The sequence below is a fragment of the Sipha flava genome, unplaced genomic scaffold, assembly GCF_003268045.1.
Source record: "Sipha flava isolate LNK unplaced genomic scaffold, YSA_version1 73_pilon_pilon, whole genome shotgun sequence".
NCBI classification, from domain to species: Eukaryota; Metazoa; Arthropoda; class Insecta; order Hemiptera; family Aphididae; genus Sipha; species Sipha flava.
Genome location: NW_020273613.1, coordinates 4,060,388 through 4,080,076, shown reverse-complemented (window position 1 = coordinate 4,080,076; position 19,689 = coordinate 4,060,388). Strand labels below are relative to the sequence as shown.

At 29.8% G+C, this 19,689-nt stretch overlaps 1 protein-coding gene across 3 annotated transcripts in view; it reads right to left on the bottom strand.

Annotated features, from left to right (window-relative positions):
* Positions 1-19,689, bottom strand: part of LOC112692353 (Kv channel-interacting protein 4) — a 68,941-nt gene that overhangs the window by 45,297 nt on the left and 3,955 nt on the right. Inside the window, exons 1-2 of one of the 3 annotated variants that reach the window (XM_025566999.1) lie at positions 13,395-13,811; positions 6,184-6,578 (exon numbers count right to left, since the gene is read on the bottom strand). In XM_025566999.1, the coding sequence (XP_025422784.1) occupies positions 6,184-6,360 (177 nt within the window). In that variant the 5' untranslated portion in view covers positions 6,361-6,578; positions 13,395-13,811. Of the gene's footprint in view, positions 1-6,183; positions 6,579-13,394; positions 13,812-19,689 lie in introns of those variants that run through there. The other 2 variants (XM_025567001.1, XM_025567000.1) reach the window with 2 other exon arrangements.

The following is a 19,689-nucleotide window of genomic DNA, read 5'->3' as shown; positions in this document are numbered from 1 at the left end:
TCACGACCCTAGTCATTATGTAGAGACACGTACCCTCGCGTACATAGTTTATTATCTATGTATATCTACATGTTGGATGTAGATACACGTAAAATGTGAAATACACGTAGTATTGTTGTTCATTAATTAAGTACGATTTTGTTTTTTTATTTTCGTCGTGCGGTAATGGGAATTAGAAAATATACTATCCTACCACGAAAACTGAACCATAAATAATCGTGTATACATTTAATAATATATCATAGAAAAATAGCCGAAGAATTTAATGTTTATACGATTTTACTAAACGCCAATTACGATCTAGACATAAAATATAAAACTGATCAATTTACTTACATTTGAAACTGTATTTTTTATTTATTATTCATCTTTATTCTGTTCATATATTATATTATGATTAGTTTGGCATTCAATTAACATAAAAAGCACGTGCATCCAAAACGTGTACCATTACTTTTCAAAACGACCACGAGTGTTTTATGATGTTGAATTATAAGTATTTTATTGTGTAGAAATTTAAATTGAAATTTGAAATAAAACAAATAATCAATAAGAAAGCATAATTTAAAATATTATAAAATTGTACCCAAGGCTGGTTTCAGACACTGAGTCATAATTTTCACAAAACTATACTAATCATTATATTTATAAGTCATAATAATTATTTATAGAATTAGATTATAACAATAAGTCTTATCAATAAATTTTTTTTTAGTATTTTCTTAATGTATATAGTTTTCCCGTAAACTGTGAAAAAATTTGTGCTTTGCAATTAATGTTTTTATAATAATAAAATATCATACTATACTACCATACTATATTACCATACTATATTTTACATTATTATACAGGTTTTTAAAAATATAAGTAGCATGTGCGTACCGTCAAATGTCAACCTTATGCGTTTTAGACATATTCAGTTCTTTTTAACAATATACATTTTTTTTTTTAGAAATACGGACTTGAAGGGGGGGCCGTTACGCCTAGGTATCCCTCTTGGAACTTTCCTTGAGGGTTCCATTTTTTATGTTATTATTTATTACGGCCTAACTCGTGTTAGACGTTTAGTTTATACACATTTACTATACGTTTAGTATACACCTATCTGGTAAATAGTTAAGGAATTTAATCGAGCGCATAGTAAAATCACATAAATATTAAATTCCTTGACTATTTACCAGATAGACATTTAGTGAACTATCTAATTTGATTACATGCCAACAATGTAGTATATTCATAAATGTTCAATAAATATTTATCGATCGTACATCGAATATACGTCCCAAACAATATTTTTTAAATTGTGTTCAAGCAGTGTTGAAATATTATGCTATGTTAGTGCCGCCGGTGAGTATCTTATAAACATCTTATCGCGTCATCCGGTAATGATAGTTAATTTACACACATGAACCAAAAAATATTAAAGTATCACGGAAAACAAACGAACAGTTTATTAAAAAATATTGTTACCGTAATTATATTGTATTACACACGGTTTATTACTTAAACATATTTATTTTTGTTCTTTGTGCAAGTTTACTGAGATCCTATGCAAATTTTTAAAAGGAGATTTATCACACTCTAAAAAATTATCGACTATACATAACGTAATACTATTGTATACTATTATAACATTGGTTTATTTATTTTTAAGAAAAATGATCGTACTTTTATTTCAACAATAAATATATATTAATTTTTTTTGAAGGATAAAAATAAAAAAAAATCAACTACTATTATATGACTTAAAAATCAACGCTTTGACATAAACATAATATTTACAACTGTTTCCAACAACGCTACAGTTCCTAGATGTTAATATCACGCTTTAACCTTACCTAACGTCTACCGGAGTGAAAAATTACGGTGGAAGTCAACCCGGTACTACGAGAGTTCGTACACATAAAATGAACGGTGCACTTGATTAAAAGTCATTAATACCTGCTAGCTTCTATACACACGCACGCTTACTCGGCGATACAATATTATAAGAGTGACTGTCATAAACACTAATTAAGTTTATTAATGATCCTACACGCGAGAAGTACTCCCCGTGATGTTCAAATTTAGTCAATGACTAATACTCTCAAGAAATATCGTTAATATCTATAAATAAGCCAATGTTTAATGGCAAGTAACTCACAACAATGGATATACAAAAACAACGATTAGCAGTTACCTTCGTACTACAAGAGTTCAAAAAACAGCCGGTTATGCGAAACTATGAACACCTGTAGTACAAATAGTTGTTTACTATAAAAAAAAAATGTTATGATGATAAGTTATTCAAATGAATAAAACGATCATAAGTCTAATAGTGTAAAAAAAAATATCAGATTAATATTAATTAGAAAATAAGAAACTCATAACACTACTAATTTATTGATAAGAATATGATACAGCTATAAAATAGTTTTGTATTTATTTAGGTGCAAGTCTAATCGCTCCTAAAAAATTAATAGAAAAGAATCCTAGCTTACTGACTTTATTCCATAAAAATATAGTTATATTAGAATAAGTGAGCTTTTCATATAACTTGTATTATAAAACAAGGAGGTTAAGCAATTATTACTAGCAGAAATGTCAAAGGAGATATAATTTAATAGATTAGGAGCGTTAATGTTAGCATTGATTAAATTAAAAATAAAAGTGATAGCAGATAGTTTATGTCTAGAAGTTAGAGTTGGAATGCTTAGGGAGAATCTGAACTATATGTAATTTATGTTATATCTATAGTTTAAAGACTAAAAATTGAAGAATGTGGTTTTGAACGCGTTCAATAAAATATAAATCAGTTTTAGAATATCGACTCCAAATAAGTGATTAGTTTCTTATAACAAATTTTAATAATTGCAAAATTTATAACGCAATCAATATATTCAAATATCTAACCAATACTTTGATTAATGATCCTGAATTTAATAAAGTGACGATCGAATATTATTTATCATTTATGTAGTATTTTCCTTTCTAGATTTTTTTATTCAACACAGTAACATACTTTGTTATGGGATCCCGGGTTGCGACCTCCCCTACAGAAGAAAAAAAAGGTTCAGAAGTCATAAAACACTTGCTACAAAGGTACAAAAAAAAATGAACATTCATTTATATCATGAGGATATAAATAACTCTTAATATGTTTTTATAACAATATAATTAATAGAATAATGTAATTATTAATTCATATCTTATATGTTTTTTTTATAATATTATAATATCCCTTATTCTTTAGACAAATGTTTAACCATAAAAAATTTTAAAATATGCTACTGATTCTACCATAATATTGAAAATAAAATTATAAGTTATAAATTATTTATGAAATCAAATTATTAATAATCGATGAAATGATCGACTCATAAATAGCCGAAATTAGCTCAACTGTTATGTACTCTTATACATTTATTTCAAAGACTCGAATAGATTAACACTACAATTCAGCCATAAGCGTAAAACCGATACCATTGAGCAAATTATTGTATTAAATATCCGGAAACAATATATATGATCATTCGTTTAAGTACACGCGCTGTCTAACCAATGAGATTAAAATTGCATCTCATTACGTGCATGGTAAGAGACCAAGATAATTTACTGTTCTGGCTTATTATTTGTAACTGTTTTATAATATAAAATATATTAATCATTCGAAATATATACTAGGTATACGCTATTAGTTACAGAATATTGCATTCCATTAGACAGATTGACATGGTATAATTTATGTAATATAAAAATTCAAACATTTTTTATACAAATTTTTAACAAGGGTATTTTTGGCGAATATTATAAAACGAACAATACAGTTTCTTTTTTTTTTTTTAAATTTAGTTTCAAGATTTTTGTTATTTTATATAACTTTATTTCATTATATTATGACTGTTGGTAATTCTAAATTTTCAAAAACCATTTCATTATTCTTTTTCGTATTTCACAAGTTTAAATTATTATCAAACTTTTTTTTTTTTTTAATGTTTTAATGTTTTAATCTATTTTAAACGTTTTTGTGTGATTTTTTAAATGAAAACAAAAATTTAATTTTTAGAATAACAATAATAATAAAGGCGTTGCTTTCTTTACTTAATTGTATTACTTATTATTATAATATTGATAAATCAAAAAAATAGTATATTCATTAATGATGCGTATTTTCATCACACTAGTACTTTTACTATTGTTTATGTGTAACTATGAACCTAAATCAAATGAAATAACTACATTTTATCGTCTATTACACTATTTCGATGAACTTGACCTTTCACTCATATTCTTCTAGTTATCCGTTATTACGTATTATACTTAGGCATGGTCACCAATCATTAATTGATTGATTAATTAATCATTAATTACTCAACGGCTCTGCTATAACCACCCACGACAGATAAAAGATAATACATTTCAAAAGAAGAAAGTTAAAATATAACCAAAGTTTCAAAACAAAATTAAAAAAAAAAAAAAAACCACTCGGACCTTTATCCGGACCGTGCGAATATTGTTGAAAAAGAAATAATTTGAATTTTTAGGGAAAAATCCGAAGCAATACTGACATCCGTAACCGATGTATATGAAATTAGCCAACTTCGTGGAGATAAATCGAATCGGATAGCTTTTTATTTTATTTCAATAACTCGGGTTAATTGTGATTGCTTAAAATTACAATCGACCATCGAACTAGGTTTACGTTTGCGTAACACGAGATCAGACGTAGTTTTCATCCATTTAACGATAGTGCACGGGGGTGTCAAATTTAGAGGCTTTACACATCCAGTTTAACGCTAAGGATAAATGTACTCGAATATAAATATCTGTGATTCATTTTCGTGGAAATATCGATTTTTTTTTTCTATATCATTATGCACGAGACGGCCGTTAATTCACAATAATAACGAGCGGCGAATCTTTTTCCACCGGTTTTATAGGAACTCCGGATTAGATTTCGTTTGAGTTGATAGCTGCCAAGCGCACGATAACGTTTTCAAAGCGAAACCAACAGATATACTTTACAGTATGTACAGAAAAAAAGAAAAAGAAAGAGAGAGAAAGAGAGAGAGAGAGAGAGAGAGAGAGAGAGAGAGACTTCAGAGACAGAGATCCTTTGAAGTTAAAACAACTGAAAATATAAACACGTTTTGAACATTTACATTGATATGCTATTATACGAAATCTTGAACTGAGTGGAATAACACAAACACTCGCATTTATTTTCAACCGACGCCGATACGTATACAGAAGGTACATTGTAATAATATATCGATCGACGTTTAACACACTCTGCCGTGCCTATAAAGCTCCATCGGGTGGGTTATCCCTTCACCCCCATCAGTACAATGTCCTGGGCTAATGAAATAAACGCCGCCTAGGCGGGAGTGATAATGAGGTAAGTACAACGTGCACGTATAACCACACACAAGGGCTAAGATTTCCACCAATCATAGTCGTACATATTTTGCAACACGGCCCTCGCGATATTAAAATATTGTAAATACCGCGTACAACATACTAATAAACAAATTGAATTTATTTGTTGATTTGCCCGGATTTAAATTGTGAAAATAATAAATTGCTTTCGGACGCCACGGAGAAAAATGAGCCGTCCGTAGATAAATATTCGTACTTATAATTATATTTAGATACACTCGTTTAAAAAAGAAAAAACGCATTTTGGGTTTCTTTGAAGAAACTCGCATTACGTCCATCACGTATTATAATACATCTGCAGTAATTTTTTTTCTTCCAAAACCATTAGAACACGAGTAAGCCTGAGCACAAAACACTACTATTATAATTATTGTGACTGAGTGAACGATTTTATTTGCTATGAAATCGAATAGCGCGGGTTGTACAGTGTTAACAACGAATCAATTAAACCGTGATATCTGATGGAAAATAGTATTTGTCACGACGACGAATATACTGTTGTGTAGTATTTAGTGACACGGAAATCTTGTAAGACGTGAAAATTTTTGACGAAAGTTGAAGGGTAACGTGGTGGCAAGGGTCTGATCGGTGTACATTTTTCAAGCCCCTCCCCCCACACACATTCTCTAGTTCGAAAAAATTTAAATCGCCCATACGCGTGCAAGTCATCGAGGAGGGGGTTGATATCATTATCGTTTCGGTAACCACGAGGGTCGGACGACGTGAGAGAAAACGGAAAAAACACCTATAAAAAGAAGCACCGACCTGTTTAAACCCTCTGTACATGATGCGGATCTCTTGTCTGGTGAACTTGGTCTGCCGGCAAAGGTCATCCAGAGCGACGGGCCTGGCGTGCTGGAACACGGACGGATTGTTCAGCTGTTCTTCGAGCTCGATAAACGTCGCCTCTTCGATGATCGGGCTGTCGGGGGGCGTCGCCATCGTCGCACGGTGGCCCCCCAATCGTTCACCGCTGCTGCCGCCGCCGTCGCCGCTGCACGCGAACGCCCGCGCCCGCGGCCCGGTACTCTACCCCGGTGTTGCACCGGTCGTCAATGTTCGTCATCGTCCGGCCCCCGGACGACCGGTGTGGCGCACGGCCGCGGCCAACGCCCGATTATTTCATCAGTCTCGATTCGACGCGCCGTCGTCTGGGTTAACTAAAAAAAAACCAACGAATTGAAAAAATAAAAAAAGGACAAACAACCTGACGAAAAATCCTTCTATTTGTTGTTTGTTCGAAAGACGGCTCGATTCAAGAACTCGTGCCGGCTTCGAGTCCGGCAATCTTTTATACTATACATTTACATGAAATACATGTACAAAAAAAAATAATGGTGAATTTTAAAATCGACATACTCACTCACACATCACCCGTTTCCAAGAAAAAGTGATCAATTTAAAAACCTGAGAAAATTTAAATTCATCGTCTGCAGGCACGAATGCAAGGGTGCCCCCCTCGAAAAAAAAAAATTTATAAAAAATACAAATGTAATAGTTATTTTAAAAATTCTAATGGGACTAGTACAATGTTTTAAGGACATGTGTGTGGTATGACACGAGTGTGTATTCAGACTGGCATAGACTGGTGTCATGCGTACATATGTAATATTTAACATGATCAATATATGATGCATTTTGTGTGCGACTAATGGACCTGGGTTTATTTTAACATATCGCACGTTATAAACATATATATATATTGAAATCGTATATGGTACGTTTGAAATTTTCGAAATCAATTCAGACGTTGACCAATCGATACCGGGTATAAAAGTAAATTGTAAGACAATCATCTAAGGGTATCACTTAAAAGTTAACCCTCTAGCCGTGAACGTGTTAAAAAAGGTGTTATAGCTTCTGCGAGTTAAACATTAATACATGATTCGGACCACTGTGCCATGGAAGGCTTTCGAACTCGAATCAGCAACGGATATTGTTTTGAAAACGCATCGATGACTGCGTTGTCGACTTCTGCTGCACGGTGATGACATATTATGTGAAAACTATAGTACACGTTTACGTATGTATGAACACTTGTGGAAATCCATTTACAAATTAATACAATAAGTCCATCGATCGGTATGATGCTGTTGGGCTTACAACGCGCGTAACCGTATAACATAAAAAGGCGAACAACGGCAAGAATACAGCATACGCAATAATATAGATGAGAGGAGAGGAGGTTTCATAATCTGCATAAGCGGATATCGGGAGGAAAGGCGTAGCCTCCCAAATATTTTAATAGTCCCCCAAAATCGAAACTTTATTAGAAATGTTATTCGTTGTTTTTATAAATATCTGTTTGTTTTTTGAAAATCGTAAAATAAGTAATAATAAAACACTATTTGCAATAGCATTAACAATACCAATTAGTTCGGCTACTTGCAAAAGGAGTTTGAGTGCAATGAAAAAAAAATAAAAACTTGGCTAAGGACATCGTTGGTTCAAGATAGTTTCAGCGATCTTTAAATATTATATATTGAAAGAGATATATCGAAAAATATAAAAGGCAATGATATTTTGAATATCTTTGCTGATAAAAATAGATATTTTTCATTAAAATAAAATATTGATTATTTTTAAATATACGTTATTTAGTGGTTTTTTTTTTTAATACAATTTAAACATATCTATATTTTTAATAGTAATAAATTTTTCTTATGCATAGGATGATGGTGATGGGGCGAAGCCCCTGCGAATTATTTTACATTGAATTATTATAGCTCCCCAAAAATTCAACCAAATGTCCGCCTATAATAACCTGGCATTTATTCATCAAAATCAAATTAAGCGCTCGCTAACGAATAATATCGTACATAAAAAGTAATCATATCTTAAAATTGTATGACATTTTAATACTGTACGGGCTTACTGCTGCTCGTTGATTTATATCAAGTTTCGCTTTTGAAATATGTAAAAACAGTGACGCCACTAAGATTTAATTTCAGCATGTGTTTTTTGGAGAGGAGAAAGATAAGGTTAAGTTAACTATATATTTCGAAGGAGGAGAGGGATTGTGACTAGTTGCGCCCCTATATAAAAAGGATATTGATGAAAAGTCTAAATATAACAACGTGTTTTTTTTTTCATCATTATAATATTTGTAATATTCGTAAATTTATTTCAACAGAAGCAATAAATATAATATATATATGTTATATTGATTATTTATTTTAGTTATTGAGCTCAATTATAAATGTAATCATAGATTTTTTATATTATAATTATAATATATTGCTGAGTATGCACATATTTATACACACAAAAATTTATAAATATCATTACAAATTTGTTACATCGCATAAATGATTACAATTTACAATTATTATTACGGAAGAAGTAATTATTAATAAATTAAATAAATTTAGAATTAACATCAAAATTAACAATAAAAAAAATAAACAAATACCAAAACGAAGTTACAAAATACGATTCCAGATTTTTAAAAAGAAAGCTTCTACAGTTGTTACGTAGCACAAAATTATACTTAAAAAAAACTCCTTTCTATATGACAAGAGACTATTAGCGCATATTTAAAACAAGAAATTCAGGTAATAATTCTACAATGTTTTTATTTTTATTACTTAATTGTCCGCTTAATATTCTATATATTGTTATAATTTGAGAATACCTTGGATTTTTAGACAATAAACCAACATTTCAATTGTTTACGTTTAGAAAATTCTACAAATATTCCTCTTTTATTTAAATAGACGGAATTAAAATATTTTTTTATTTATTATTTATAAAATATACAATTTTAATGTAATTATTAAGAAGTATGCAATTCATCGTTATTTTTAATAAAATATGCAAAATACGAAAAAACAAAAATTATCCATAGGAATCTATACATTGCAAAACGTCGACATTTATAAGCAAAATTATTCTAAGCGAATTCTAGAAGAACATACATTTGCATAAAAATCTGGGCCCTTACAATCATACTTAATCATGCTTATAATAGTACTTAAAAGTATATTGTACATAATAATGAACTGGTTTATTTTGATAAACTTATCATATAATGTAATTATAAATAATAAATAGCAATAAATATTCTAATTATTATATTATGTTTATCATTTAACAGTGTTTTAAATTGTTAAGATTAAATTTATTTATTAAGTTTAATTTGTTAAATCAAATTTTGATCTATAGTGGAATATTTTCTTTTAATTAAAACGGCAATCTTATCAGTTTACAAGTAGGCGCGTTTTTTGCACTATGTTAATTTTATGTTGAAAAAAAAATTATCATTCAAATTTAGTCCAAAGGATAATTCATAATCAATTATAATGTTATATTGTTACCTTATATTACGTATTATGATTACTTCATAATAAAGTAATATAATAACAATGAACTAGCGATTATATAATTATACCCGGAGGTCGTTTTTAATTTTTCAATCTTTGTAGGCTTTTCATAAAGCTTTCCTTCACACTCCTACTTTTTTATAATGTTAAAATAACAAACATTTTACAATGCCATTATTATGTAATTACTTCGACCTGCCTATCATGCTTTTGAGATTAGAAAGCATATAAGTATTCCCTCACACGGTAAACTTATGGTATCTACTGACAAGTTATTACTAAAAAATGATAACAAAAAAGAAGAATTATATGAACATTAACTTTTTCGTCTGATTTACTACAGTTGAAAAGAAAATATAAGCTTGCAGGTATTGAAATATTCTTAATTGTAACTAAAAAATTCATTGTATATAAATTAAGTATCAATCCAACGTAAAAGTGAAACTATCATGCACCTAATCAATTACATTTTGACGAGTAAAGCACATGCGAGTACAAAATTTTCAGCATTTTTATTTACTTTACTATACTCATGTCAAAAACTTTAAAATTATAATAATTATAATGTTTAATTTCACATAAATATTACACATGTGCATTGAAACTTAAAAAAGAATATACTTTAACAGTCAATAAAGTGTATCAGACATACGGTTTAAAATTAAAATTTAACAAAACAATGACGCGTACACAAAACTAAAACAACATATTAAGAACGGTATCAAAGTGTGTTGAGCTAATGTTTAAATAAATTAATTGATCAACAAAATTCAATATAATAATGAAAAACCCCTTTTTACAGTGTAAATGGAACAACACCCTTTCAGTATAAAGGGCTCTATAGTTAAATAAATTGTACAAACAACAATTTCAATATATTATACTACAAAGTAGTATGGGGTTTGATTGTTAAGAATAGAATAAATTTAGGTACCGAATTCACCTGAAATGTTTACAATAATTCAATTTTATTTGAACTGGGTCTTTTTTATTGTTAAAATTAAACAAAAATTAAATTTTATTTATTTTTATTTATTTTTATTTATCAATTTGTTATTTTATAACAATATATCATGATTCAATATTCCTATTAAGCAAAAAAACATATAAAAATTACTATTGATATTATTATCAATATGATACTATGTGTTTAATGTACTTGATAAATATATTTACTGGAAAAATTATACTGCGGTCCGTGCCAAAGTGACCGAGATCAAACATTATGAACTTAAAAAAAAATCAAATTTTACATCTGACAAAGTTGGAGTTCGCTAAAGTATAGTACGTATTACTGAATCGTTAAAAATCAGAAATCTTGTAAAATACAAAATTGGGAGGGAAAATTATTTTTTTTCTACTACAGTAAAACGATTTCCGCCTATAAAATTATGCTTATAGCATTAGTATTCAGAATGCTTAATATGATTATACAAAAAAAAAACTTATCTCAATATATACATTTGATGAATTTTAGTAATGCATATAATGAGCATCAAGACTTCAAGTGCCATATAATAACTCTCAATGGTGATTTTATTCCCTCGACGGCACTTGACTTTTTTATTTATTTTTCCTTGGTCAAGTAAAATAAAACTAACACGGCTCTTGGAAGGATTTAATTTTGATAAGTGGGTAAAACGTGGTTCCAAAATTAAAGTAATGGAAATGTTTAATTTCTGTAGAGTAGTCAGTTTTATTATCTGACTGCTCTGCCGGAACAGAGAGCAATAAAAAAAAAAAGATGAAGAATCTTAATTAGTCCTTTAAGACCCCTTTTTGTAAACTTCAGATACCAGTTTTTTCGGGAACTATGCCAAAAACCACTAGGGGTTTCTTCATTGGGCAATGTTTACAATAACTTAAAAGACGAAAAGCTATGAATCACAATAAATAAAATATATTGGACAATACTTCTTATCATGTGCAGGCCAAGAACTCCAAACAATACGTCATAACAACTCCATGCCGTTATTGATAAAAAATGTATTTTATAGTTTCTAGTATACATGTTTTAAACACATAAATATAAGTTTTTGTTTTACAGGGTACAAAAAAAAAATTCGTAATGTCTATTTTTCAACTATTTATTTTTATATTTTTTGAAATATCTGATGAATAGTAAGCAAATAGCAAATATTGTACAACAAAAAACGATAATAATTGTCTCAATAGTGAAAATAAATATTTAAGTTTTTTTTTATTTTAAAAACTTTCGTCTTATTATCAATACTTAAAAACCATTAAATATTAATTCACATAAGATATATAAATACAATGATTATTTTATTGCATGTGACTTCTGTATAAATTGCAGTTTTTCTCAAGAAATATAAAATATAAAATTTTTTCTTTATGTCATATAAAAATCACTTTAAAATTTATTAATAATACGTTTATTGTTCAATGCGAGCAACAGGTTCGATGATAAATTAGTTGTTAACATAAATATACATATGTTTAACAAATTTAATTTCTACTTCACTCCTCATAGAATTTAAAATTGTTATATATTATTACAATTAAAAAACCAATTTCGTTTATAGTATGTATTGTTAAAAATTAATAACAAAAACACTTACATAATTGTTGTATTAAAATTAGCGAGTTATATAAATGTATCAAAAACAATCTCAAACAATTCCAACAAAGTACATACTTATCGTACTTATGCTTGATATGTATTTTCCCGTTGATATTTTTAAAACACAAGTACATTACATATATGAAATATGTTGGAAAACTTTCAACTGTATATTTTTTTGCAATATCTTATTCCGTTTAAATAAAATGTTTATAACTGCGATTAAAAAACCGAGAATATTCCATGGATTTGTTCATGAGAACAATGCAAATATCAATTAGTTGAATATTTTAATAAATAAATAAAAATAACACAATACATAATAAATAGCAACAAACAAATATTAATAGGGTATATGAAATTAAAATAATAATAGATATATTAAATATGAACTATGAATTTTACTCTTATTCGTTCAATAAATGCAAAATATTAACATTAAAATGGCATATGTTATAATTCTTAAATTTTGCCACGTTTCATGCAAAACACCTATACAATGTTAATAGTTGTAAATTATACATATATTGATTTTTATAAGCATATTGAAATTGGAAAAATTCAAAACGAATCGTCTAGTAGAAGATAATATTTTTAAACACTATATGCACTTAAAATTTATACAGTTTGAGATATTTGAAAATTATAAAATTAAAATCATATTTGTATTATTAATAATGAAGAATTAGTTGTTCACAAATAAATCAAAAAATATTAAAATTAATCGGCTACTAAATCGTTAGTATCCATACCATTATAAAACGCATCACGCGTGAAAATAAATTTTCAATCGAATCTGAAAGCTGTTTAAATCTTACAAGTAAAAATGTGACGATGAAACAGAAATTAATGCGAAGAATTATATCCGCATAGATACGACGAGCTAAATGAAAAATCTGATTGTTACGCGTGTGCCTTGGTGCAGTTGATTCGTAACGGTGAGAAAAATATTTAAAAAGACAATATTATAATTATAACATATAACAGAATATATAATTATGCAGTATAAATCGTTTAATATACGCTATTTATTATGTTTACATAATATTATTATTATTGTATTCACTCACCAATGTTTTTCGGATTTTTTTTCTCTACTATTATTATTTACCGCCGTGGCCAAAAAAAAAAAAAAAAAACCAATCGACGCACTACACTACGGTTAGTGTCGCAGCGTCAACGGAAAGGTTCGCGAAGATTAATAGAAAAAAAAAGAGGAAGAACGTGATGAGATAGAAAAGACCAACCGCGGTGGTTATAGCGACGGCTGAAAAACAATATTGTTTTAATTTTTTTCCGAGATAGCCGCCAGTAGACGTTGTACGGGTAGTTATGTGTATGCGTGTGCGTGCGTGGGAATGTCGTATATGTTTATTTGATAGTGTGTGTGTATGGACTAACTAAAAAGCACGACCATGTTAGATATAAAAGCGGTGCACCGACGACTTGACTCGAAGCTGCTAAAGCTACTGTGTGCTGTGGTCGCCGCCACCGTCGCCGCCGCCAGGACCCACCGAAGGCGCAATCAGTGTTGCCAAAAGCCCTCCAGGACACGGTATTATTCCAACTCGCGTGGATTGAAACGGTCGTCGTCGAGGCCCGATAATAATCGTACGAGTAATGCGATCGAGCTGAACACGACGACGACCCTTTGCGATACGTCACCCGTCCGTCATCGTGCGCGCACGCCTTCCGTCGACACGGCTAATACCGCGAGAGCACTCGGACGGGAATGCGATGTGGAAGGGACGTTAAGTCTAGGCCATTGTCCCCGTCGTGGGATTCGTTTTCTTCTCTCCGAAGCGTACGCCGATTGATACCGCCATCATATCCGCTGAACACGGAATAAAAAATCTTTCCGGAGCTATGCTGGGTTCACGCTACATCGAGCAGTAGCTAGCACAGCACTACAGTTTGTTCACTAAACATGTTTTAGATGCCTGAACCAGGCCAGTACACAGGAGAGTTAAACCCCCTCCCCCACACATTAATTACCGAAAAAATATTAACTGTTTTCCGTTTTTATTAAATATTAGATAGAATCTTATTTTTAATAATACATAATGCAATGTGTGCACCATTATTATAATTTCACAGTCACGTATATACTGTTGGTCGACTTTCGTCGTTATCGTTATCATTATTTCAGTAGAAGGCAGGCTATTGAATTGAAAAATATTAAATCAAACTGACTATAACGATTTACATATACGTACTTAGACAGAATATGACTATGAACATTATTTCATTAAACGACTCGACCAAAAACGATTGGTTCACACACGTTTAGATGCTATATTATTCGCTTTACTGAACAAGTTTTAGACTCCCATGACCAACAGTTTTAGAATTTAAAGGGCATTAATTTTCATCGGTTGCATTTAGGGCCTGGATTCCAATGCAAAGCGTATCTTTTCTAGGGTGATCTGAGGAAATTATTTTTAAATACATCATTTGTTTCAGGTAATTCAAAAGTGAAATGCTATTTTTAGTAATTTTGTTAGTTTGTAAGTACATTTGTATATTATATGAGTAAATAATTAAAATTGAACTAATTTATAATGTTTTCTATAATTAGTTCGTTAATTTGTTTTTTTGATATTTTCGAAACACCAAAGACTACCCACATTGGAGTCAGGGGTATCATAAACAATTTTCGAATAATACACAAGGCGCATATTCGTACCACTTTTTTCTTCGAGATTTGTGTTGCGAGTATACGCGCAAATACTGCGTCATTAAAAACCGATCGAGTGAAATCGATTGCACGAGATTTATTGGAAATAAAAAAATAAAAATAAAGACTAATTTATACAGAATATGTATGCAAATTACTTAACTATACAACGAAAATAGTTTTGAACTCTGGTTATTGTGATTTTGACGAAAAATTTGAATCACTGTATTCCAACGAAACATAATATGTGTAGTATAATTGGAACTATCAGAATTAACCGGAAATAATACCCATATTTTCAAGAAGAAATTTATAAGGAAATTTTTACCAACGAGATATCGATATGGAAAATAAATTTTAAATACTGGTAAATTTTAACTTTTAAAGTTATTTATTTATAGAAAAAATTTCTATAAATACGAATAAATGAATATAGCAAGCATATCTCTTTCTTACCTCAGCTAAATCGCTTTATGCATGATAAGTATACTATACAAACTGTTATAAGTATAGTATTTTAACATTTACTATAAATACTAATGGGAATTTGAATTATATATTCAGATGGGGGCCTATTTAAGGATGGGGGATGATAACCCCCCCACCAATTAAAGACCGATTTATATAGTCGATAATCATCAACAAATTATGTAATATTAATATTGGGTAGAATACGATTGCGTACGTTTGTAGATGGGTAACAAAAAGGTAGGTAAGAAAAATAAATTAACACGATTGCATATTAAATTATATGTAACGTTATCTAATTTAATAATTTTACGGTATTATACCATATATACATGTACTATAATATAATATAATATACAGTTCTATAATAATTCATAAAAAAAAATAATAATAAAATAATAAATAAAATAAGGATAACTAAATAAAATAAAAGTAATAAATAAATAAATAAAACTGACAGATTTTGTTTTAACGGAATTATTGTTAATAAATCATTTCAAAATGCTTAAATTTTGATTCCCTGACATCTATAACTTACTACTTTTACTGAAACTCGGAAAATACCGTATAATACAACGGAAATAACGAAATTTCATTATATCTGATATATTTGATACCTTTAATAATAAACATAGTTAATAAAAGTGATAAAACCCTAAATATTCATTAACTTTTTCAAGTTCACTCGTATAGACATGTGGTACACACCAATACCGGTATGAAAATTGGCATAAACACTTAAAACTTCGTTCGCAATCGTGTAGGTAAAAATCAAGTAAAATCGTAATAGATCGTAAAAGAATCGTGTACCATAAAAATGTATAGCCGATAACGAATGTACGCAATCGTGTTTTACCCTTAATATTGTAGAATTTTGTTCTAGATAGTAGTCGACACATTTTTATACTTATAATCTCCCCTAACAATATTTGCTATTACTTACCCTGATTCAGATTTAACTAGACAGAAAAGATACATTAATTTGGCCATACAGTTTTGTATAAAAATGATTTCTAAACACTGAAAATATTAATACAAACATAAAAGTAATAATTTAGATATAATCAGATACGAGTATGATATGTATACAATTAAGTACAATATAATGTTTTGTGTTTTGTTGTGTTTATATAATTAACAAGCAAGTATACAGAATAAAAACATTTAACATAAATACAGCGATATGTTAAGTTTTTCTATCACAAATTTACTAATATTATATTTCAATTGGTCAAAATAACATTAGTACGAATTGGTTTAGTTGCAAAATACGAACCCAGTATGAAACGAATTAAAAAGGAATTTTAAAAATAAATACCCTTTTGGGCGACATTATTATTACGATGTTCATGCAATTGTATAAATGGCCATTTAGATGTTAATGTCGAGTAAAACAGTAACAACAACGCCATGTATACTAATAAAACGTGTTGTACTAAAATACACAAGCTTTAATGGTATAATTTATAATCATTTACGAAAATGATACTTGTATAGTTGTTGAACGTGTATTATTAATGGACGCAAGATCACAAACGAAACTACATTACAACAATACACTTTCAACTGTTCTGTAACGGTCTTTCAACGGTTAGCGTTTATTTTATTTTTTAACTAAAATAATGAAACACCTTTACTTTCCAGAGAAGTTACGGTATACGCAGCACGATATTATGTTGTACAAAAGCAATGTGTGAAATATTATGGACCTGATTGTATACACATTATGATTATATAATACGTAAGCGGAATAGGACGTGAAATTATTGTTATTTAGAATAACAAACGTTAGCACACATATTTATATTAGATTCACATTAGAGAGGAATAATTATTTTCGAACTCGGGATCGCTGTAGATATATATTATATGTATAATAAATGTTTATTGACGTCATTATTTAAACTGTCCAAACATTAATTATTCACAATTAAAATTGTTCTCGAATAAAATATATATATATATGATAAAATATTAGGGGTTGTTTTTCCGAATCTGTATAGGCGTTCTGATGATGATACACGATAGGTGATTTGTGCATTCGTAAGCACCTTCATCGTGTGACTCGTTTTTAACCCAAATAATATTAATTTGATGATTCGATCATAATATCATAAGTATCATGCACTGAACACGCTGTACGGTGTTGAATCAAGTTATTGCACGTTTGCCTTACATTATTTATTAATAAGTATATATTTATTTAAACGTGCTACGCATGCATACTCGTATGTATATATTGATATTTCTGTTTTATCCGGCTGTAATTATCATCGGTTCCGCGATAACGACCCCGATCACCAGGCAGTATGTTGATCTTCGTAACATAATATTAGCTCAAGCCGGTTCACACAGGTTAAAATTTAAGAGTAATTTTAAATTATACATCTTATAAAATATTAGAGTTGTTCGAGTACTCGACTTTGGAAAAATTTCCGAGTAGAGTTCGAGTACTCGACTTGAACCAAACACTCGAATTGCATTGATTACTTGTTTGAAATTATAAATAACTGAGAGAACCCAAATATAGTAACCTAAAAATCAATTGTTACATGTATGAAAGAATCATTGAGAACGGATATACCGATTTGGGTGATTTTTTTTTGGTTGTGTTCTTAATTGTCAGGACTCCGAGTGAGGTTTGTATGAAAAAATTTTGTATTCGACTACTTGGCATTTATCGAGTACTCTAATTTTTTTTAATATTCGGGAATTGTCTAATACTCAACTTTTTTTAATACTCGGGTATTATTTAGTATCCTTAGCCCCCCCCCCTTGGCTACGCCACTGCACACGAATTGAAATGCGTGACTATACATGTACATTGAAATATTTCATTCGAAAATGGTTGACACAAACGATTTTGATTCTACATTGTACATTGTACAATCAAAATCGCTTGTGTCAACCATTTTCGAATGAAATATTACCCAACCGATTCCTGGACCCGCCGTTCAATAGCACTGATTACTTTACAATACTTTACAATGCAAGATGCATAATACTCTACGGTCCTTTATATAATCGACTGTTTTGAATATTTCCTAGTATCGTTTTCATTGTGTTCAAAGTTCCACGACACACTGTACGCGTTTAATTAAATAATTGCACATTTGTAATATTATTTATATATTTTCATACACGCACACACACACATATACACACATATACAAATAAATATACATCAAACATACACATGCATTCATACTGTGCATAAACAATATTTTTCAGAAAAGAGGTAAAATTTAGTACAGCTCTCACAGAAAACCATCGCGAGAAAATGTTGGTTATTGAAATAAATGTTGAATATTATTCAAAATTGTATAAACCTTAAATTTAACGATAGACGATGATAGCACCAATACTATATAATAGTGTAATTATCAAAAAATTCATTAAAAAAAATATATAAAATAAATAAATAATTATATAAACTTTCCGGGCGAACGTATAATAAACTCTTCACGCACCGCGCAGCAATCAGACGTATCGTCATCATCATCGTCACTCAATTTTAGGGCGAAAACAAGAACCCGAACGAGAAAGATAACACTACGTCGGATGTACGCGTGTAATTCGAAGCGATGACACTCGTTTGCGCACAGTATACAATTTTTTAACATGGAAACTGACAACTCGTATGCGTACAACGAAAAACATGAAAACCAGTTGAAAAATGACGACTCGTTTGCGTACAACTATTAAATTTCATTCCCAGTATAGACTTATTGTATCTTGCAGCGCCTTATATAATACTATTTATCCAATCATTTCGATAAGATTCACCTAATCCCAAAAATTTTTTACTAACGAATGTTTCGGCTACGTTTAGATATATCATATCCAGGTACGTTAATCGAGGAACGCATTTTTTGCGCCGCAGAAACCAATCACGTTGACGTGATAGCTCTATTACGTATTAAGCGGCGTAGAGGTGTTTTCCTATAAAACTAGTGGTAGCGCGTTTAACAATTCAGTTGACTACTGAAAGTGCGACTAGTGTGTAGCATATACCATATTATAATTAATAAAGATGACTACTAAGAGTAATTATTCAAATCATATAGTAGTTTTATGATTTATATAGTAGTCAGTGCATTTTATAAGGAATTTTCACTGAGCGACAAAAAATGTTTTTCTCAAAATAGTCAATGCATAATACCATAGTACGACTATAGTATTACACGTTTGTTTCGCATTATTTCACCCAATCTTTTAAA